The 22237-nt window shown below is 57.6% G+C and overlaps 1 protein-coding gene across 5 annotated transcripts in view; it reads right to left on the bottom strand.

The window, feature by feature from the left end:
• Window positions 1-277: 277 nt before the first annotated feature.
• ACTN4 (actinin alpha 4) overlaps window positions 278-22237 on the bottom strand; it is a 70444-nt gene continuing 48484 nt past the window's right edge. The window contains exons 6-22 of one of the 5 annotated variants that reach the window (XM_031458648.2): window positions 22011-22089; window positions 20706-20787; window positions 19900-19985; window positions 15576-15668; window positions 13649-13879; window positions 12915-13062; window positions 9295-9445; window positions 6797-6905; window positions 6442-6582; window positions 6173-6355; window positions 5945-6079; window positions 4688-4867; window positions 3725-3871; window positions 2829-2909; window positions 2459-2524; window positions 1691-1849; window positions 278-1581 (exon numbers count right to left, since the gene is read on the bottom strand). In XM_031458648.2, coding sequence (XP_031314508.1) covers window positions 1423-1581; window positions 1691-1849; window positions 2459-2524; window positions 2829-2909; window positions 3725-3871; window positions 4688-4867; window positions 5945-6079; window positions 6173-6355; window positions 6442-6582; window positions 6797-6905; window positions 9295-9445; window positions 12915-13062; window positions 13649-13879; window positions 15576-15668; window positions 19900-19985; window positions 20706-20787; window positions 22011-22089 — 2230 coding nt within the window. In that variant the 3' untranslated portion in view covers window positions 278-1422. Of the gene's footprint in view, window positions 1582-1690; window positions 1850-2458; window positions 2525-2828; window positions 2910-3724; window positions 3872-4687; window positions 4868-5944; window positions 6080-6172; window positions 6356-6441; window positions 6583-6796; window positions 6906-9294; window positions 9446-12914; window positions 13063-13648; window positions 13880-15575; window positions 15669-18838; window positions 18925-19899; window positions 19986-20705; window positions 20788-22010; window positions 22090-22237 lie in introns of all 5 variants that reach the window. The other 4 variants (XM_031458654.2, XM_031458653.2, XM_064489304.1 and 1 more) reach the window with 4 other exon arrangements.

Raw genomic sequence — 22237 nt, 5'->3', positions numbered from 1 at the left:
TCACTGCACCTCTCTATGCTTTGCTCTCCTCACCCGTAAACGGGCATGGCAACAGCACCTTCCTCGTGCAGGCTGCGTGAGTTAGTGCGTGTCACACCCTCAGAATGGTGCCTGGTCCAGGATGGGTCCCCAGCAGCACTCTTACTTCCACTCACTCAGGGGAATGGGGACCGCGGCACTCCCACCCCCCACCTCGCTCTGGGAAGAGGTGCTCTTTCATCCGTCTCCTAAGGAGTGGAGAACAGAGACAGGAGAAGAGAGGACACTGTAGGACTCCTTCTTAAAAATATTACATGTTTTATTATCCTGTCCCCAGAAGGGTGGTTTATCCAGAAACCGAGAAAAAAATAATCAGAATAAACTCAAAAAAGGGAGGGGAGGGGTAGCAAAACCATCCACTAACAGGCAGCTAGGCCAGCAGCCCACCCTTCACCTCAGGAGGGTCCCCAGAGACCCAGGCCCGACGGCAGACAACAAAGAGGAAGGGGCTGGGAGGGAGTGGAGCAAATCAGCTACATCTTCATTATGAGCAAGAGGCGGCAAAGATATGTTGCTAGGTGAATATATTTATATAATAAATCCGTAAGTTAATAAAGTAAATAGTAATTCTCTGAAAGTTTTTAATTCTTTTTTTTTATAGTTTTTTTGTGGTTGTTTTGTTTTTTATATTTTTGTTTTTGTTTTTTTGGGGTTTTTTTTTTTGGTCCTTAGAAAAATCTGAGAGATATGCAGGTCCAGACAAAGCAAGGTGGGGGGGTGGCTGGGGGTGAAAGGCTGGTCTGCCCAAACCCACTCCTCTGTTGCAGAAAAGAGGGGGACTGAGCTGCACCCCCTCATCTCCTGGCGATGGCAAATGAGGGGAGGGGAGCCAGGAGCAGGTAGGTCCTCTTTCCTGCCGGGCAGCTGTGGTGCCCTCTGCTGGGCCCATCATAGGCCTGGCGGTTCCTGGACAAGGCACGTCGGGCTTTGGCCTGGATGTGGGAGGCCTTGAAGGGACTTTGGGGCAAAGGAAGAGGGATGGCTGGGGGAGGGGGTGTTCCCAGGGCTTGGAGGGGACCTGTTTTGCTGTGGGGACCCAATGTCCCCTCCACATAGTTAAAAGAACAGAACAAAACAACACATCATATATATTTACCAGACCAGAAGCGCTGACCCCGGAAGTCTCCCTACCCCCATCCAGGGGGAGGGGGAGAGATCCTCTTGGCCAACTGACAAAGAGAGAGGAGAGAGCCTGCCCCAGCCCCTCCCTGCCCACCCCGCCCCCCAGAAAGGACTGACAGAGAGTGCTTTGCATAGATACAGAGTCAGAGGAGCGGGGCCAAGGAGGCCCTCGCAGTGGGGAGAGGGGCAGAAGGACTCCCCTAGCCCCTCCTGGAGGCTGTGAGGAGGGGGTGTTCGGTCAGGGTTTCTCTGGGTCGGGGCTCACAGGTCGCTCTCGCCATACAGGGCTGTGGAGAAGGACTTATAGTCGAGGGCACCAGGCACGGCATCAGGGCCCTGGTACGGCGCCATGCGGGCGATGCAGTACTCAGCCTGGTCGGGGGGCAGCTCTCTCCGCAGTTCCTCGGCTGTGATGAAGTTCTGCGGGCGGCACGGCAGGACTCTGGGCCACCCACAGACACACACAGGCCCACCCAGCCCCTCGTGCCCCATCCTGGTGGCGAGGGCCCCTCCCAGGTGTCTTGCTTACCTTGTCCCCTGCCAGGACCTTGAAGGAGGCGATGACCTGGTCGGCCGTGTCTGTGTCAGTGGTCTCTCTTGACATGAAGTCGATGAAGGCTTGGAAGGTCACAAGGCCGCTGTGGTTGGGGTCAACCACGCTCATGATGCGGTTGAACTCGGCATCGCCCTGTGAAGGGGGTGGGTGGGGGACAGGGTCCTTTGAGAGGGGCAGGGTGGCCAGGCCCAGCCCGATGGATGCTCTCTGGATAGAAGTGGGCCAGGAAAGCGGGGCCTGACCCTGGCGCACACGCCACTGAGGGTCTTGGCTGCCTAGGCCAACAGTCCCATGCGCCCCAGGCCTGGGATGTGCACCCTCCAGTCCTCCCCTCCCACATTTCTGGGAAGTGGGGAGTTGGGGCGTGGATCAAACAGGTTTACTGCTCCTCAGCCCCGGGCTCACAAGTTAGCTCTGGAGGGCGGGGAGGAAAGAAAGAAAGAAAGAGAAAGAAAAGGGGAGAGAGCCGGAGGCCTGACCTCCTCTCCCCAGACACTTCCAGGAAAGGAGGTGGGCGGCTCAGGGAGTCATCGGAGGGACCCCAGCCCAGCAGATGCAGCAGAGGAGGAGGAGGGAGCAGAGGCCGTGCTGCTCTGGTGGGGGAGTGTCCCCGAGGACGTGGAAACTCTGGAGACGAGGCGGTGAGGAGGAGGGAGGAGGGGGAGGCGGCACGAAGAGGAGGAGGAGGGAGGGAGGGGAGAGGAGAGGCACAGCAGCAAGGGGGAGGCAGAGGCTGCATACCAGGCTGTATCCTGTGGAGATAAGCAGAGCCCTGAAGTCATCGGAGTCCATGCTGCCTGTCTGCTTCTGCTCGAGGACGCAGGGACAGCAGAGGAGGCCGGGCCCAGAGTAGGCAAGAGGGGCCGCCCCATGTGCACAGCAGGGAAACAGGACAGTGGCAGGGAGCGGGGGAGATAGAGGCGGTCCCGAGAGACCAGGTAAGGGGGAAGGTGTCCAGAGAGACACAGGGAGGGAGGAGGCAAGAGAGCCGGTGAAATGGCACACATGATGGCAAGGGGTGGGATGGCCGGGGGGAGGGGAGACAGAGAGAAGGAGAGAGAGAAAGAAGAGCAGTTAATGCCACAGTCCGCTGGGGCCCAGGGGCGCGTACCTGCCGGTCGTTCTCCACGTCGTAGCCCAGGCTGATGAGGCAGGCCTTGAACTCCTCTGGCCCCAGCGCCCCGCCGTGGTCCTGCCGGGCGGGCGTCCGAAGGCAGGTATGTACCAGGGGTGGTGTGGAGACCAGGCCGGCACAGAGATGGGGAGAGGGGCCAGGGTCACATGCAGAGGGCAGGGTGGGGGACACACATGTGGGAGGGAAACACAGAGTTAGAGGTGACGTGGACAAGGTGATGGCCAAGGTGGGGCAGGTGGAAGGACGTAGGTGGCCTGGAGGGCAGTCAGAGGCCTCCTCCCACCTCCTCTGGGCGGGAGCCGAGGTGTGCTAGATTGAGGCTTGAGTTCCAGGACTCCTGGGAGGGAGCAGGGAGCTCTCCTGGCCTCCAGGATGTGGGGTAGGATAAAGGGGATTGCACGCCCTCCTACATGGGACCTTAGGCCCCTGCTCACAGAAGGCAGTCAGATGACACTTCAGGCCCAGCAAGGCAGGTGGGGACGGGGGCAAACTAGCACTCAACATCCTCTAAAGGGGCTGCCAGACCAAATCTGAATTTTAAGAACACAGTGTGTATGTGTGGACCCAATTCCCGGGTGTGCTGGGACCTAGTCTGTTCAGGGTTGCATCAGCAGGTGGGCAAGGATGCACAGCCCCAGGGGCAGGGCTTGGGACCGCCCTTTGTCCTCCTGAGGGAAGCTGCCCACGCTGTGGGTCAAGGTGACACTCCTCTGTGCCCCCTTCAGTGGCTGGGGCCTGGCCAGCCCCTGTGAGTGGCCTCTGATACTCAGCAACTGTGATGTGAATGGACGGACAGATGCAAAGACAAAGAGGGCGAGGTGGGAAGTGACAGTGGGGAGGGAAGACACCAGGGGGTGGAGGGAGCTGCTCACCTTGTCAAAGTGGTTGAAGGACGCCCGGAACTCCTGCATCTGCTCCTGGCTGATGCCCTTGGCATCGCGGGTGAGGATCTGGTTCTCCACCTCGTTGATGGTGCGGGCGATGGTGGTGAGCAGCTGCTCCCAGCCCACGCGAATGTGCTGGGGAGGGAGGAATGAGGGCGTGAGTGTGGGCTGGGCCAGGTGGGTGCGGGTGCTGGGATCACTGTGGCTATAGCTGAAGGGGGCTTGGAACTGGGTTCTCCTCACATGGTGGGGGGGTGGGTGTGTGGCCGGAAATCAGGCTCACCCTAACTCTCTCCCAAATGCCAACCCAGCCCCACCCATGCTCTCCCATGCGGCTCATCTGCACAAGGGGACACGGGCACGGCGCCTGCCTACTGCCTCCGCCAAGCAGTGGGGCTGCCATCACATTGGTATATGTCCCAGTGATGGACAGGCAGAGGACCGCGTCCTGATACCCGTGCCAGGATCCACATGAAAACTGCAGAGGTTGTTGGGCAACATTTAGCTTTCTGGGGTGGGAGAAAACCCACATTTTTTGGTGGTATCTTTGGATTTGTATGGTGTTAAGAGCTATCACCATGGACAATTTCAGGCTGCCACTGTGACGACAGCCAGCCCTGGCACTTTAACCTGTGGCGCTCAGCTGGTGTTCAGGACTCCCGCATATGCTGGTTGGATCTGTGTCAGGTGAGGACAAAACTGCTGAGGCCACACGGGGGGCAGGCGCTGCCCACCCTCACAGCTCCCCTGGGAGCTTGTCCTGTTGCTGGAAGAGGGAAACTGCTTTTTCAAAAACACGTAAACATTTGGTCTAGTCTTTTCAGTTAGAGTGAAAGAAGACAGCAGGCAGCCGACACCTCTTCTACAGACACAAACCATTTACAATAAAGGCCTGGCCTGCGCTACTTCACGTCAAAGGGAAAGCAGGGCCGGGGCGCATGGTGGGTGTACCTCCATGGTGTAGTTGGTGTGCTTATTGTCGAAGATGAGGGCCTCCTGGATGAGCTGGTGCTGCTGCTCCAGCAGGTCCAGGTTCGGCTTGTAGTCCACGATGCTGCGTTCGTACTGCTTCAGGTGGCTCAGCTGGTCCTCCAGCGTCCCGTTCATCTCGATGGAGATGCGCCCGATCTCCTGCACAGAGGGTGGTGCTGCTGAGGGGCAGGGCTGACGGACACTCGGCCACCACCAGGAACAACTCCTGTTGCTGGCCATCTCACTACCGGGGTGCCTCCAGCCTGGGGCCTCTGCCCAGGGGCCCCCTCCTGGAAGGCCGGCTGTCCCCTCCAGTCCCACCCTCCAGTGGAACAGCAGCCACGATGCAGAGTTTCTGTGCCAGTGCTTCTCAGCTGTAACCTCACTGCACCCCACTTGACTCCTTGTGAGGCCCAAGACTGGGACATGCCTATTCTGCACAGATGGAAACTGAGGCCCAAAGAGGGCAACTTACCACAGTAAGAGGCAGGGCCGGGATGGGCACCCAGGCCTGGCCAACTTCAGAACTCCTGCTCCTGACCACGAGCACCCTGTGCCTCACCACCCACAGTGGCCACCTGTGCAGCCTGCGCTGAGCCATGAGGCTGACCTGCCCAACCGTCTCAGCCCTGCCATGAATCTCAGTGAGGCTTCTCTGGTCAGCACGGTGCCTGGTGCATAGTGAGCGCTCATTAAATGGTGGCCTGCATCGCAATCGGCATCTTTACAAACCCTGCAGCTGGGTCACCCGGGAATTAGTGAGCACTGGGGAGGGCCTGAGCTCAGACCAACTTGGTCACAGCTACAGCATGAGCTACAGTGCTCATGATGGGGCTGGCATAGAGCAGCGTCCTAAAGCATTTGCAGAGGGATGGAAATAACTGTTTTCATCCCCTTTTAGAGATGAGAAAACTGAGAGGCAGAGGTTAAACTGTGACTGACCATCAGTCAAGGGCAGAGTCAAAACTCAAACACACCTCTACCTGACTCCTCAGCCAAGTTTCCCTCTGGAATCTTATCAACCCCCCTAATTAGTAGAATCTTATCAACCCCCCTAATCCCACGAGGCGGTCTGGGCTCTCACAGCTGGGACCCAGATCCACCAGGCCCCCAAGTCTGCTGGCCCCAGGGAGCACTAGGGACCTCCCACCAGTGGGGGACAGCCTCCTGGTCTTCCTCAGCTCTGCCCTGAGAGATTCTCCTGGGCCCAGCAGGGCTGGGGTGACAAGCCCTCACCTCCATCTTAGTCTGGATCCAGGGCCCCACGATGTTGGCCTGGCTGGCAAACTGGCGGCGGAGGTGCTCATTGGACTGCTGTTTGCTCTGCTCCTCCAGGAGGGCATGATCCCGCTTGGGCACCAGCTGCTGCACCTGGGGGTGGGGACACGGGCAGGAGCAGTCAGGGTGGGGCCCCCTTGCCTGCCAGCCCTGTCCTGGCCCTGCCAGTGGGTGGGTGCCACCTACTTTCTCCCACTTGGAGTTGATGATCTGGGGGGTGACGGTGGTGTAGGGGTTGCTGCCTGATAGCTTGATGTGGTTGCTCTCGGCAATCCTCTGGGCCTCCTTGTGGATGGCCAGGATGGCCTCCCGTTCCCTGTCGGCATCTGGCAGAGTCGACTTGAACTGGTCGTGGGCTGAGATCAGGCCCTGAGTGTCCAGGGAAGAGAAGGGTGAGGGGCAGCCCAGGCCCGAGGAGGCCCCAGGAGCCACGAGAAGGGCGGGCAGGAGCGGACCTCGATCTCCTCGATGGTGTGGACGATGAACATGTCCTGGAGGTCCTCCATGGCACTCTCCATCCAGTTGTTGAAGGGGGCTGCCCGTTTGGCGTACTCCAGGTGCAGCTGGTCAATGGTCTCCAGCTGCTTCTCTGTTTTCTGGTGTGTGTGTTGGGAGGGATGGGGACAGAGGAGGCAGGTCAGTCGGGGTGCATGGTGGGGAGAGGTCTGGGGGCACCAAAGGGTCAGGGTGTATCCCCTCTGGGTGGGTCAGGGGAAGCTGGAGGGTTTAAGCATCGTCCACGCTGCCCCAGCAGCCCTGAGGGCAAGGGGGGGCAGAGAGCTCAGCAGGTGGCACCACCCTCCTCCTCACCTCCAGGGCTTCCCTGCGACTGTGGGTCAGAGAGCCGAGGGCATCCCATTGGTCGCAGATCTTCTGGCAGCGGGTGTTGACGTTGTGGGAGTCGTAGTAATCCAGCTCGCTGTGGGCAGGGCAGAGGGTGATGAGACCCAGCAGGGGGCAGTCAAGGATCTGCTGGACCCACCCACCCACAGTGTGTCCCCGGCCAGGGTGCCAGGGCACAGCAACACTTAAGGACAGTCTCCATCAATCACCCGTCTGGTCCAAGGCCGGAGGAATTGGGGGGCGGGAATACCAGAGGTGGCAGGGCTTCCTGCTTTGCTCTGTCACTGGAAGCTGACTCAAGGCTCCCAGAGTGCGGTCCTCAATCATGCCTGTATTGGGACTTTTTCCATTTAAAGAAAGTCTAGCAGAGAACACTGGTTAGAGAATAAGGCTCCGGGGCCAAGTTCCCCGTGTGGGAATGCCGGCTCTCCGATTTTGTACTTGTGTGACCCAGGGCGGTTGAATTCTCTCTGGATACCTCAGTTTTCTAATCTGTGAAATGGGGGTGGGGTTATTGTGGAGACCAAGTTACTTAATGCATGTAGAGTGCTGAGAGTGCCCTTGGCCCCCAACAGGTAAAAAGCAACAATTATTTATTAAAGGTTGTGTACTTATTTTGATGGATATTAAGAAAAAAAATATAAATAGCCTGCAATCTCATTCAAAGTAATTAACAATATATTCAAGAAAAAAAAGTGAGCTGATTAGGGAATGGGCATTGTTATTATTGGAAAGACTGGGGTTCAGGAAAAGACGGTGCTGATACAATAGTTCCTGGCCCCCTGCCCCCTTTCCCTCTAATCAGCCCCAGGATTCCCTTCTGGGGCCCAGACACTAGGATACTCTTAGAGGCACCTACGGAGGTGGTGTACAGGTGAAACCTTGGGGGTCTGGTGAGGGGTGGGGAGCAGGGAACAACTTGGGGGAGGAATAGGACATAGGGATCATCTCACCTGCCTAGTGAGCTAGGTGGGCGGGCAGAATACAGGGGCTGGGGGAGGAGCAGGGGGCTGCTCCAGACCAGGGCCAGGCGGCCTGGGCTCCATCCCCGTCTTACTCCCTCCCTAGCTGTGTGATGCTGGGCAGGCCCCTTGGCTTCTCTGTGCCTCAGTGTGCCTCAGTCCCCACTCTGTAATGTGGGACTGCTGTGGGGTGAAATGAACTGGTACACACAGAGCATCATTCTTGTTAATCAACGATCAGCCTGGCTGTCCATTCCAGGCTCTTGCTGGCTGGACCTCAGCCCTCTGACTCATCTTTAGGGGAACGGACAGCACCCCAAACAGCCCTCCCTTTCTCCTCCAGGCAGGGCTACTGTCCAGAAAGCTGCCTCAGGGACCGCTTGTTCCCTGGCTCAGGGTAATGGGTTTCACATGGCTGTTCCCCAGTGCCTGAGAATTAGGCTGGCCTAGGATTTACTCCTAGTCTGTTTCCCACCAGCTTCCAGGGGCTCGCCTGTCAATGGGGGGAACCTGCCAGCGTTCCACCCCCTGCAACCCCTGCGGATGGTGGACATTTGCATCTGTGACCTCACTCTTCTTGGCCTGGGAGTGCCAGGTACAGGGGTTCCCAACAGTGCCAATAAGGACGCTGTGTCTCTGGTACTGTGGAAGGTCCATAGTACTCCTGCCTCTGGGTGAGCAAATGGGGAACCCCCAAAGCAGCTGGGCAGTGTGGAGAGAGTGAGTCAGGGAGGAAACTGGCCCTGTCCGGCATGGGGCTCCACCAGGCATCACTGCTGGGCCTCAGGCTTGTAGGAACAGGCAGAACTTTGGGGATAACTGTGGCAGGGTGGGGGGTGTCTGGAAAGGGCAGTTCCAGCCAAGGATCCTATTTTTGAGCAGACAGCTATTTTGGGAGCCCTGCCGCCCCTCCAGGGCCTGTGGATTTTCCATGAAGTAATGGCCTGGCCCTCCCACTCCCTAGGCCCTGCCTGCTGCTGGCCGCTTTGCTGGTGGAATAAGGCCCCCTTTCACTGGCTCTGGAGGCTTAGTGTACTAATTGTGTGCACAAGTTTATCTGACTGGGGCGGGGAAGGGAGGGCAGAGAACTGGCTGCCTGGAAGCTCTTACAATAAGTGTATTCTGAGCAGGAGAGGGAAGGGGCCGGACAGAACAATGGGCTCTCTGTGCAGCCCGATTCCCTCAGGGAGAAGCGGGGGCTAGGCTGCCCACCACATCAGGGGCCTAGGGGGTCTCCTTGGTGTGGCAGGCACAGGAGGTGGAGCCCCAGGGACCCTGACAACCTGAGGAATCAGGACAAGGGGTCAGAGACTTCCCTTGTGCTGGAGAATCTAGATGCTTCTATGTCTCATCCAGGATGAAGAGAAGGCATCATCCCATGAGGCCCTTCCCTGGCATTTGAAAGCGGGGGCGAGGGTGGAAAGGGCCAGGAGACCCCACCACTTCTCTGGGTAGGGTGCTGGAGGGGAAGCGGGTAACAGGAGACCACCAGGCCACACGTACTTGAGCTCCTGGGCGATAGCCGCGATCTGCTCCACGCGGTCCTGGTGCGCGGCCAAGTCGCTCTCGAAGGCTTCGTGTTTGCGGATGAGGGCTTTGATGTCCGACAGGGTGGCCGTCTCATAGTCCCGGTGCTTCAGCATGGCTTCCTTCCCTGGGGTGGGGTGGGGGGCAGGAGGTGCTCAGACAACAGTGCAGCGGAGCCCAGAGGGCTGTCCAACCAGAGGGAGGGAAATGGGTACAGACCCCACAACCTGCCTCACTGAGGAGGGTGCCATGAAGGCCAGAAGCCTCCAGAACCTTTTTCCTGGCCCTCCACAGGAGCCTCTAAGCCCAACTATATCATGGATGGAGTCGGGAGACACTGGGGTTGGTGGGCATGAGACAGATATCGCAGTTCAAACTGTGTGTTCTAAACTTTATTGGCAGGCTGTAAGAATTTGGATTGTGCTACCCCAGATGGGAAAGGTGTACATTCATCTGCAGAGGGAGGGCCGGGGTCTGGAGAAGCAGCTGTGGTTGTAGCCCATGACTCAGCAGGGTTGGGGAAGAAGGAGCCTCCCAGGAGCTTGACCCGTATGCCTGTCCCCTGGCATTTGGGGGCCAGGCCCCTTCAGGGTGGGAGTCCTGTCACACATCTTTGCTCCACACTATCCTGAGGGCTTCCCATCTGCAGTGACGCAGGGCCCACTGTCAGGCCCTCTGAAGGAAGGAAGGAACACTGTTATTAGCCCTGGAGCCTGGCTAATTACACATCGCAGGCCCAGAAGCTCAAGCGTGCCCTGCAAGCACAGTAAAGTACTGCAGAGAACTGAGGGGGAAACACTGGCCTGGGAAGGTGACTGGGACCCCCAACCCCTAAAGCTACCTTGGGCTACCCCTGGAGCAGCAGCTCAGAGACCCCCTCCTCAGCTGGCACCAGAGCATCTGACCAACAGTTGCCTGTCTGGGGCAGCAACTCGGAGCAGGGGATGGCATGCTGTCTCTCCCTGCCTGTTCCCTCGTCTGTAAAATGGGGCCAATGCCAGCCCAAACCTAAAGCCTCAGGGAGGTGATGCTCGAGAAGGGTGGGCTTGGAGCCAGCACCATCCACATCTCAGCCACCCCGAGGACAGGACCTGGCACCCGCAGGCAGGGGGCAGCAGCCTGGGAGACTGACACCACAGGCCCAGCCACCCTAGCCCTGGGGCAGTGGGTTCAACCACAAAGGCAAGCTTGCAATTCTCTTCTCTAAATTGCTTTCTCCCAAGGGTGGGAGCTGGAAATAGTAGGTTACTGCTTCTCTGCCTCAGCAGAGTTTCAGCAAGGGAGCTGGCGAGGGGTGCACTGGGAAGAATCAGGGGAGGGGGCCATGGCCATCTGGGGTTCAGGACGAGGGGCAGCACGATGCGAGCTCGCTTTTTTGCCTGTTCCCCAGACAATCTAACACCCTCTGAGAAGCTTCCACTGCTACAGGCTGTGGGGGATGGTGAGGAGGCACAGAGTGATGGTGGCCCCCCCCCCAGGGGGAGGAGGCTGCTACACCTGGATCCCAGAGATGTAGAGGGGTCCGGAGGCTGGTCTGTCCTCCTATTTTGCATAATTGGGTGTTTCAAAGGACAGAGGCTTCAAGTCTTGGGAATGAGAGTAGGCAGGTCTGCCTGGGGGCTCTGGGCTGATGCAAGGGGCAAAACCAGATGCCAAAGTGCCTGCGGGGACGTTGGGGTGGGGCAGGGGTGCGTGGAGGCCACTGAATCAGTTGAGACTGGCTAAAGACTGAGCTAACATCTCCTAAATGCCTTCAGGTGAAGGCCGGCCAGAGTCATTCCCAGGGTCGGCTGTCACACCCACACCCCTTGGCCTCAGGAGATCATCTTCCCAGGGCCTCCTAGAGCCCCTGGAGAGGTGCTGAAGGGCTGATAAGGGGCCACCAGAAGGGAAATCCACAGGGATGACGCCCAGAGCCTGTGAAAGGATGATGGAGATACAGCACATGGATAATGACAGAAAGAGACAGCTTAGTCCAAGCCTGGGACACGGGTGCTGTCAAATCCCCTTATGTGTCCAAGGGTCTTCTGGCAAGAGAAATGCCAAAATCTGCTGGCCTGTGGGTTCCCTGGGCAGGGACCTCACCTACCTGGGAAACTACTGAGCACAGGAAAGAGGCTCAAGAAGTGTTTGTTGAGTGAATAAGTGAATGAACGAATGAACTAAATGCCAACAATACCCCCTCCTTCAGGGCTAGAGGGCAGAACTCATGGGCGCCATTTCTGTGAGGCAGAGGGAGGGGTCTGCATCCCTGGTTCAGGCTACCTCTTCCTTCTGGCTTCTCTTCCGCATTCTCTCCATGGCAGAGGAGGGATCAGGGTACTACTGATGGAGAAGAGCTGGCCTGAGCTAATGTGAGGAGGCCATAGTTGGGCTGCAAGCAGGGACACATGGGATGTGGGACCAGGTCTGTGGATCCTGCAGAGCTGCATGTTCGCATCCTGGCAGGGACAGGGCAGGCTCTGTACAGGTGCCTCTGGGTGGGTCTCAGCCTTTGGTCAAGTTTGGGGCTGCTGGCCAAATAGATGGGTGGGTAGGGGCTCAGTGAGGATCTCATGGGGAACTGTGAAGGTGGGAGGGATAAAAAACCACACCGAGCAATGCAAGGAAGTGTGAAACCCGCTGGGCAGAGTAGTGGCAGAAGGGCCGGGGCAGGGTCGGAAAGGAGGCAGCCAGAAGTATGAGGCGGGGAGCCCAGTGGACAGCTCCCCACTTTCCCAGGCGCTGGCCATTTCCTGAAGGCTTTCAGGCCCCTGGGATCTGGAATCTTAGCCATGGTGTGGGTCCCGACCGAGGGCCAGGGACGTGATGGAATTCCACATTCCAAGCCAAAGGAACAGGCAGCTGCAGAGCTGCCGAGAAACCGGAGTCACTGCTGCCCTTTTGGGAGAAGCCGTCCTGCAGGGGGGCCAGGCCTCTTGGGGGAGGCACCAGGACAGGACAGAGGTGAGAAAGAGCTCCCTGGGTGGGCCACACTGAAGGCTGTGTGGCTGGTGGTCAGTGAGCAGCAGCTGCAGGTCAGGGAGCAGAGCCAGGAAGCGGCTCCTGGGCCTGTTTTAAGGACTCTGCTCAGGATCATGGGCCATCCAGCATGGGTTCTTCAGTGTGAAGTCCATGGTCACAAAGGGTGTGGGAGACGGAAGGCAGGCTGTCTGAACACAGTCTGCCAGAGATGGGAGAGCCCACCCCAAGCCAGGCCTGGCCCAGAGGGGTGCCATCCTGAGAGCAGGTGTAGCAGAGGGGACAGGGACAGCAGCCACTTCCCTGTGCAGCTGGGTTGGGACTTAGCTGCATTCCTGGATGACTGGCTCCCAATGACCCAGGAAGGGGCCCACCTGTAAGTAATCTCTGAGGCCAGAGCAGATTGAGCAGACCTGGCCCCAAACTGTTTCCTGCTGCCGGGGCTGCATGAACCCAGAGCAGCATTTCTGACACGCATGCTCCCAAGCAGAAGGAAAGGAGGCCTAACAAAGGGACCCAAAGCAGAAGGGGCTCTGTGTGCATGCGTGTGTGTGTGTGTGTTTGTGTGTGTGTGTGTGTGAGAGAGAGAGAGAGAGAGAGAGAAGAAAGGAGTGAGGGAGCTGGGAAGACCTTACCGTCGGTCCAGGCCTCGTGGATGGAGGCCTTCTGCCGGAACTTCTCTGCCAGGTGGTCGAGCCGCTCCAGCCTGCGGATCTCATTCAGCAGCCACTCCTCGTAGCCCTTCTCAGCCTGCTCCAGGTGCTGCCAGCCGTTGTTGATGTCCTGCAGGGGCAGGAGAGGACAGGGCTATCACAGGGAGCTGGGGCAGCCAGCAGGGTGCTGCCCCCTGAAGGATGCTGACAGGAAGGCAGCAGAAGTAGGCTGCGGTCACATCTATCCCTGCTTTGCTGGATCTCGTGCCTAGACAGGGCTCAGCACATGGCAGGTGCAATCAATTCCTCTGGATCAAATGAATGAATGAAAATCAATGAGTGCCACAGATGGGGCTATGGGAGTCAGAAGGTGACTGTCCAGTGAATATTGTCCCTCCCCTGTGAAGGGGCCTCAAGCATTTGGAGGTCTTGGAGTCACAGTCAGCTGGGGGTCCAAATTCAAACAATTGCATACAAACTATGGTGTGGTTTGGGGATGGGTGTAAAACTCTAGGGAGTGACAGGGGAAGAAGGAACACAGTAAAATGTTAAGTGCAGCTCCCCACCACACCCTGAACCCCAAAGCAGGGCATTCTAGTTCAGAAAGACTATGCTGGCCAAATAAGCCTGGGAGTGGTCTGGGGCTGCCCCTCTGCCCCTCCCAGGGAACCCGCAGCTCTGCATGCCTCCTGGGCCTCGCTGGCCGCCCAACTCACCGAGACCATCTTGCCCTCGGAGGGCATGAAGGCCGGCCGGTTGCTGAGGCGCAGCTTGGTCTGCAGCGTGTTGAAGTTGATCTCCAGCTGGCACTTCTCCTGCACCTTAGGCGGCTTGTGGACGCGCCGGTAGTCTCGGAAGTCCTCCAGCTTCTGCTGCATCTCCTGGATGGTCTTCTGGGGCACGCGGTCCTCCAGCCAGGGGATGGTGCGCCGGATCCACTCCAGGAGCTGTGGGGCCACGAGGAGCCGTGGTGGCCTTTGCTGGGGACCTTCCCAGTGCTGACGGGGCTGCCCCAGCTCGTGGGCACATGGGATCTAGATCTTCGAGGGTCCCACCTTGGGAAATCACCCCTGCTCCCCAGCCCAACTCCTCTGTGAATCCCATTGGGATCCTGTGGCTGGGAATTCTGGGAATGTGCGTCCGCTCTGAACTGTGGTGCTATTCTCTGGTGACTTCCTGCTCCTGCCTTTGCTCCTGGTCTCCCTTTTCCTCATCTAAGCAGAGTAGCTTCAATTCAAACGCCCCTCCTGGATGGCCTCTCCCATCACCCCCCACCAACAGTCCACTGTCACTGAGCTCAGCACTGTCTGACAGCCTCACTGCTTTCAGTGTCCCCTGACTGTAAGCTTCCCAAGGGCAGAACCCGTGGCGTGCCTGTCTTACTCTGGGTTGGTCAGTGCCATGCACAGGGCCCGGGATATAGAAAAGTAGAAAGTACAATTGGAAAACAAAGTGATCTGTATTTTTAAGGGATACTTATGTCTTTGATGGAGTGAGGACACGGTACAAACAAATAAACAAACTGAACATTCTAGAACAATCCTAGGAGAGTAAAACCGGTTGTTCTCCAGCAGAGATACACCCAGAGCAGTGGTTCCCAAACGCCAGCCTCTAGCAAGATGAGAAAACCAAGGACAAAGGTCTCTGTGTTCTTACATCTTGGTGCATGGTGCCAACTGCCCTCTCTGGAAGGGCTAGGATTCTAGGACGTAACCTTTCCTAGGTGTTAGAAATGACGGTGGTGACAGATGGCAGCTTTTTCTTTCTAAAATATCCTTAACTTAGCAAAATTAAAAGTTGGCCACTATAGGTTGGCTGTCAAATACTTTTCTAAATTTTCCTGGTCTGTGAAATCTCAAAGTCTGGGCACCACTGGTCTAAAAGAACAGTCAAACTACCTCTCTTGGGGAGCTTGGGTATTTTAATTTTTTAAAATATGGAAATGTTTAAAATAAAGGGGAGGACCCAGAAGAGATGTACTAAACACACCCACATTCCCAAGTGACATTCTGGTTTCTGATTCTGGAGCGGGGCTGCCTGGGGCTGAGCCTCTGTGCCGCCAGCCCATGACTCTGGACTTGTGCCTGACGCTCTCTGGGCCTACTTCCTCACTTGGGCAAGGGGGTAATACGAGTTCCCTCCTCACAGGGCTGCTCCGGACACAGCAGCTCCTGCTGGGGAAGGGCTTGCATGGGGCGTGCCGTGACAAACTGTGGTCCTGTCCATCCCTGTACCAGCTCTTGGGTCTCTCTCCATCCTACAGAATCAGTCTCTCTGTGGATGGGGCATGGGAACGGGAATTTTTTAAAAAGCTCCCCAGCTGATTCTAAAGCAGTGGGGATGTTCAGGAAATTCTGTCCTTGAGAACCTCTGTAGGAACCCAAGGTCGAGACCCCAGGAGCTGGCTAGCATGGTGACACACCAGTCTGAGCCTTAGCCTTGTGAAACCAACCCAAAGGGTCACATACTGGCTTGGCCAAACTCTGCAGTCTGTAACCTTGTGACCATTTCTAGAAAGTCTCACTGCCATACCTGCTCTCCCCTCTGCAGTGTCGCACGACCTTTGACCAAGAGTACCAAGTGATGACCTAATCTTTCAGCTCTGGCGGGCCCACCAGGGGCAGGGGTGAGTGGCACACTTACATCGCTGGCCAGCCTCTCGTAATCTTCCATCAGGTGCTCGTTCTCCTGATTGACAGCCAGCACCTTGCAGATCCGGTTGGCGGCAGTCTCAGCCTGCAAGGGGGGCCGGGGTGGGGGGAAGCACACACAGTCAGGGCTGCCTGGGGGATGGTGACCCTCCCTCCTAACAGGCATGTCCCCTGAAAGCTGTTTCATCCGAGGCCCACACAGAACTCCCGGAGGAGGGAAGGAGAGGAAGCCCAGCTCCAGCAAGATGGCACCCTGAGCAGCTGTGTCGTGACGGGCCTCGCCAGGGTCCCCAGAGCTTACTGCTAAGATCCCTGCCCAGGTAGCTGGGCCCTGGGCTCTCTTGGCCAAGACCCTATTGGTGCTGAAGGGGGTTGGGGAGTTGCCCCACTATGGGGGAAATGGAGTAGCAGGCCCACAAAGAGGAGGGTTGGGTGAGGCTGGGTAGGGTCCTCCACTAGGCCAAGCCCCTAAAGGATGCTCCCCTCGGGTAGGAAAGCGGGCTACGGGGAGGCTGAGCACCAGGAAGCTGTGGGGATGGGCTGGGGGTGGTGGTGCTGGTGCCCCCTGGAAGTCTGGCTGTCAGTGTGCAGGCAGAGCACACCTGTCCCCTTCCTAATATCCCCCTTGGAGGAGGGTGCTGATGGCTCATTGAGCTGAAGTCACAATCCACGGGGCGGAGGGGAACCAGGGCTTCGGAGAGTAGGGAGCAGTGGAGACAGTGACTAGTCTCTGCCCAGAACTGCAGGACAATGTCCTGCTTTGTCCTGCTGAGGGGAAAATGCAAGGAGTGGAGAAGGAGGGTGAGGGATGCCACACAGAGACCAGGTACCTTTCAGGAAGCACAGAAAGGGTCCAAGAAGAAGAGTTGAAACGGCAACAGAACAGGAACAGAAATAGTGAGGAGGGTCTACAGAGTGGTGGGGAAGGAAAATAGAGAGGCTTGGGGATGGCTCCAGACCCAGGCAGCTGCAGGCACAGAAGCCCAGCCTCTCCCCTCCACACGCTGCTTCCAGGCCAGGTGGGAAGGTGCATGGGGGACCAGCTGAGGTTGGTGCACGCGCGCGCACACACACACACACACACACACACACACACACACACACACACACACTCTCTCTCTGCTTCAAGCTACAGGACACACACCAATGGCCCCGGCCAACGAACACCCAGCCCTGAGTGAGTGCAGGAAGCACAGCCAAGGTCACAACTTGTGGGGGAGCATCAGAGGTTAGTCCTTGACCCCTAACCTGGAGGGACAACTGGCACCCCATGCTCAGCTCCACCCTGCTGTGCAGGCCCACAAAAGTGTGGGCTGCCAGTCAGAAGTGTTCTGTTTCACTGCTGGACTCCTGGCACACAGCTCAGGGCTTGGCATGTTGGAGGTACTCAGAGTTGATGAATGAATGAGTGAGCAAAGGAACAAGGAGCAAATGCTTTAGTGACGGGAAATAAACTACCAGGAATGAATGGGCATACTTGGTGCTAAGACTAGGGTGGCTCTTGCATTCATAAAACAAAATGAAACCCAGAGAGTGCTCTTTAAGAGACTGGATTGAGCCTCCGGGGAAAAGACAGCAGCAATAATAAAAGCATTACAAGGCCGTCCTGAGAAGTAAACACAGGCTGGGAGAAGCGGGACTCACAGCTGGAGAAGCTGGAATCCTGCATGTCCCTTGGTGACGGGCAGTTCCCAACAGCCTGGCCTTTATTTCCTCCCTCATGAGAGGGGCCCAGCAGCCTCAAAAACTCCCAAATGCTCCAACCTGGGCTTTCCTGCCAGTATCCACTCCTACGAATCCCTCTAGGCCTCCGGCCCCCTACACCAGAGTTCAGCGCTAAGCACAAGAAGGCAATCGGGACAGAGAACACACTTCCTGGAGGGCAACGTGGCGGGCAGCGAGGCTGGCGTGGGGTCCGCAGAGGGGTGAGTCCAACAGCAAACATGTGGTTAGTTGCGTTTGTGGTGAGGACTCTCCCATTACTGTCCACCCAGACCCTGCCTTCTCATGAGGGTGGGGGTCCCCTCCACTCTCCCTGCCTGTTCCCCTCAGCAGAGCATTCCAAACAGGAGCTCCAACCACAGCTGGGTAGGTGGCAAGGGAAGAGGAAGGTGGGCAGGGGCCGGCTGCTCTTACTGCCAGGCCACGTGTAGAGCGCTTACAGGGCCAGGCACCGTCCTAAGCCCCTTACCTGCCTGAGCTCACTTCCCGCTCAGAACAGTGGGCACTAGTCTGCTCCTCATTGTACAGGCGGGAGAACTGAGGTGAAGTGATTTCTCTGAGGTCACCCCACTGAGAGGTGGCAGAGCAGGGGCCCAGGCAGACTGCCCTCGTGAAGGCCCCTGCTGGAGCTGGGGCTCTAAAGGAAGCAGCAGTCGAAGTCCCTGTCCAGTGAGTTTCGTTTCCTCCTCTTTTCAATGGGGACACCGGCACCCACCCCTCCCGGAGGTGTGTGCGGGACTCAGAGAGCCCGTGCGTGTGCAGTCCTCGGAGAAGGCCCCAGCACGTAGTAAACGCTCAATAAACAAGAGCTCATTTCTTCTTTTTCTCCTCCCCACCCAACTGCCAACTGTGACAAAATCAGGTGCTGGGAATATACCGCTGACCAAAACCGGACACCAAGGAGGCAAGCGGAGGGGACAAAGATGTGCAGGCCTCCACACGGGCCTCTCTCCCCAGGGGCAGCTGAGCGCCCTCCTGTGGAAGCAGCGGGCCCCTGACAGGAGCAGCGGGGATTCAGCCTGGCTCAGGGAAGGCTGCCACTGGGAAGGGACAGTTCTGACTGCCCTGCCTGTGTCACTGGGCTGCTGAGGACTGGGGCCTGGCGAGCTGGGAAGCAGGAGCAGGCGCAGAGAGGAGCCTTTCCTGGGGCGTTTGGGAGGGGAAGGAGCTGCAGGGAAGGGGAGGAAAGCCCGCGCTCCCAGGGGCGGCACAGCCAGTGCAGCAGGCAGCTGCGTGGAGGAGCACAGGCCCAGACTGCAGCTCTGCCTTCTAAAGGGATGCTGGGATTCAGCTGCCCTGTCTGAGAAACTGGGATGCCACCACCCACCTCACAGGGAGAGTATCTGTGGCGTCTCAGCACTGGACCAGTGCCAGCCCGGTGGGGGCCACGGAGGCCTACAGTCACAAGAAACCTGTAGAGCGCTGTGGCCCAGCCAGGGCTCCCCACCCACAGATGGGCAGTGGGGACGCAGCGGGGAAGGTGAGGGCAAGTCTCCAGGCATAGCAGTGAGGGGTGCTCCCGCCCCAGCTCACCTTTTGAGCCCCCGAGAAAGCGTGGTAGAAGCAGGACACGTAAGTCATGATGGCTTTCTCATCTGGCCTCAGAGTGCCTACAATATCTGCGCAGAGAGAGAGAAAGAGAGAGAGAGGCAGGAGAGAGTGAAAGACGCAGGGAGGGCGGCTGAGGCCGGGCCCTGGGCTCATGCGGGAGGAATAGCGCTGGCTCTGGACTGGAAGCCAAACCCCGGCTCTGGCCCAGGCGGGGAGGTGGTTCTGAATGAGATGGATTCCTTTTTTAACCAGGCCTAGGTTTGCAACACACCAGCCAGCGGCTCTAGAAAGGAAGCCTTGTTTTGGGCTGGAGGGATGAGAAGCTATCTGATCTTTCTGAAAACATAAATAAAATCATGTCTTGTGTGACCACCTACCACCTTAGCAAAACCCCTAACTGTCTCCTGGGGCCCCAGAATAAAATCCAAACTCCTGATCCCAGACCTCAATGGTCCTACACAGCCTGGCCCCGTCATCTTCTCCGACCTCATTTTCCTTTCCTCTCTTACTGTCTCCAGTCATTCCTAGCATAAGCCAAGCTCATCTATATCTCAGGGCCTTTGCACTTGCTCCACCCGCCACCTGGAACACTTTTCCTGCACATCTTCAACTCCTTGAGCTCCTGCTCATCGTGCCTCTCCCAATGGTCTCAGCTGAAGTAGCCCCCATGTATCTCTAGCCCACCATCCTGTCCCATGTTCCCTACTGCACTTGTCACCACATGAAATTACTTTATCTAGGAACATGCCTGTTGTTTATCTTGCCCACTAGAATGTCAGCTCCATGAGTGGAGGGACCTTGCCCAACTCAGTCACTGACTGTATCCTCAGTGCCTGGAACAGAGCCTGGCACAGATCAGGCACTCAACAGATACTGTGAGCAAAGACTAAATGGATAGCAATGCCAAGGAGCTGGGGTGTGGCTTCCAGTCGGAGAGAGGCCACTGCCGTCTGCAAGAGAAATGAGGTGAGCATGGGAGGCGAGAGGCAGCAGCGGCATTGGGCAGTGGCGGCGAGGTGGGCCTGCCTGGCCCTGCCCGGTACCTTCTGCGCTCCTGAAAAGGCATGGTAGAAGCTGGACACATAGGTCATTATGGCCTTCTCGTCGGGCCGGGCCGTGTTCACGATGTCTGCAAGTGAACGACAAGGGTTAAACCGCCCAAGCAGGGGCGGGGGAGGGGGCGGGTCACTCACCGGGATCCATAGGCTCCCAGGCCACAGCCATCCTGGGAGAAGGACCCTCAGGGCTGATTTCAGTGACCCTTGGTGACTCCAGCGTGCTTGGCCACACCCCTGGCCCCTCCATCCCCCATGGTCACTGAAAAGGCCAAGGCTGTGGGAAATGGATTAAAATGAGGCCACTTCCTCTCTCTGAGAATGGCCTCAAGGGACTGCTGGACAGTCAAACCCAAGGGCCACCAGAGGCCAGAGGCATGGGTCCTGGATGGGGGTGGTGCATGGCTGGGAAATGGGGCAAAGCGGAAAAGGAAAAACACTCCACTTTGGTGGGCTCCAGACTCCAGGCCTGCAGCAGGCGGGGAAGGCAGAGGCTGGGGTTATTTGCAGGAGCCACCCTCCTGGACGCCTCCTTCACCCCTCCTGAGAAGGGCTCCTGGGCTCAGGCTCAAAAAGCAGCCCCCGAGAGCTGACTCTCTTTAAGGACCCCTTCCCCACCCTTCTCCATCCCTGTCTGGTCTGCTCAGGCTGCTCCTGCTCTGGCTCCCAGGTGACACCACTGTCCCCGGTTCATGCAGATTCATTTAGACAGTCTCACTGGCTCCACCAGCAACCTGATGTTCCAAGACACGCCCACCAAACAGGGTGCCAACTGAAGAAAGGGTTGTACTTACCCTCTGCATCCAACATCTTGGGGATGTCTAGGTATTTCTCAGCCACTTCAAAGGCATTGTTTAGGTTGGTGACAGGGTCGTCCTAGGGGAAGGGAGGAGGAGGAGGAACTCAGTCAGGGGCAGGATGCACAAGAAGAAGGAACAAGAGCTGGCCTGGAAGGGAGAGATCTTGGGAAGGGGTAGGACTGGAAAGCTTTCTTGAGGCAGTTCTCAGCCACCTGTGCTGCCATGGGTGGGGGTAGATGGGGGGGACACCCGGATAAGGTCAATTCGTATCCAAAGGAACACCTCTGGAAACCTCTGTGGGGCAAACTTGGACCTTTTCTTCAGGAAAAAAATGATCTGTTCTCCAGAAACTAAGCAGGCATGCTCTCTCCTCACTATAACCAGTCATCTCCAGCCTCCAGATTAAGAGCCCTGCCCTGAAATTCAGACACTGTGGTCCAGGCCTGACGGTGGAAGAGGGGAGGCAGGGAGTGAATGGAGCGCTTCCCCGTTCCAGCCTCCCTACGACACCCCTTCGCACTGCCTCCCCACTGCTTACAGAGCCCACTTCACCCTGACCCTCTCTCACATGCTTTCACAGCTTTCTAGTGATTTTTCCAATTTGATTACTCACTGTGATTTGAATGGGCAAAGTGCAGGCCTGTGTCAACCCCACCTGGAATGCCCTGGCTGGCCCTAGGCTGCCTCCTTCCTCAGCGGCCCTTCCCGACCAAGCCAGCTCAGGTGTGCCATCCTTTCTCTGCAACATTGGTCCGGTCCTACTTCCTCCCCACCCCCATGCAGCCTGAGCATATGTGCATGGCCTCGTGTGGCTGGTTTGCTCTGGACACAATTGTCCTGCCTTCCTCACGAGGCTGGGAGCTTCTAGAGGGCAGGGCCTGGGTTTTATACACTTTATACAGGCAAAACAGAACAGGACCCTGAACAGGAAAGGGCTGCTGGCGGTGATGGCTTAGAATGCCTTACCCCTCCTCCCTTGGGCAGAGTGAATGCTTCCAGAATTTAGACGGTTAAGTAAGGGGAGCTGGAAGGCATGGCTGGACAGGCCCTAAAATAACCAGACAGTTGCAGTGCCCACAGAGGGAGAAGGGGACAGTCCTCAAGGGGAACAAGAGAGGCAAGAATCAGCCACCGAGCCTGGGGTCTAGTGACAGCTGGCACAAGGCTTCCCCAGCCTACCCATCTGAGCACAGAGTCCAGCCTTGGACACCAGTGACAGACGGTCTTGGGGACGGGGGCTCAGAGATAGGTCAGCCCCGGGGTGTCTGTGGGCTGCTGACGGGAGTGTGAGACGCATACCTTTCTCAGCTTGTCATACTCGATCAGCTCGGGTCTGTGCCGGTGGATCAGGGCATTGAAGGCAAGACCGTCCTTCCAGCTGAGGATGGAAAGGCCAAGGTTATGAGGAGGGCCTCCCACTGTCATGGGAGCGCTGTGGACCCTGGACACCCACAGGAATGATGAACTCCCATTCAGTGAGGTAGTTTGGAGGTGTGGCAGGCTGGCGTGGGTGTGAAGTTGGAGCT

The sequence above is a fragment of the Camelus dromedarius genome, chromosome 9, assembly GCF_036321535.1.
Source record: "Camelus dromedarius isolate mCamDro1 chromosome 9, mCamDro1.pat, whole genome shotgun sequence".
NCBI classification, from domain to species: domain Eukaryota; kingdom Metazoa; phylum Chordata; class Mammalia; order Artiodactyla; family Camelidae; genus Camelus; species Camelus dromedarius.
Note: the sequence above shows the minus strand (reverse complement) of the source record. Positions and strands in the feature narration are given on the sequence as shown.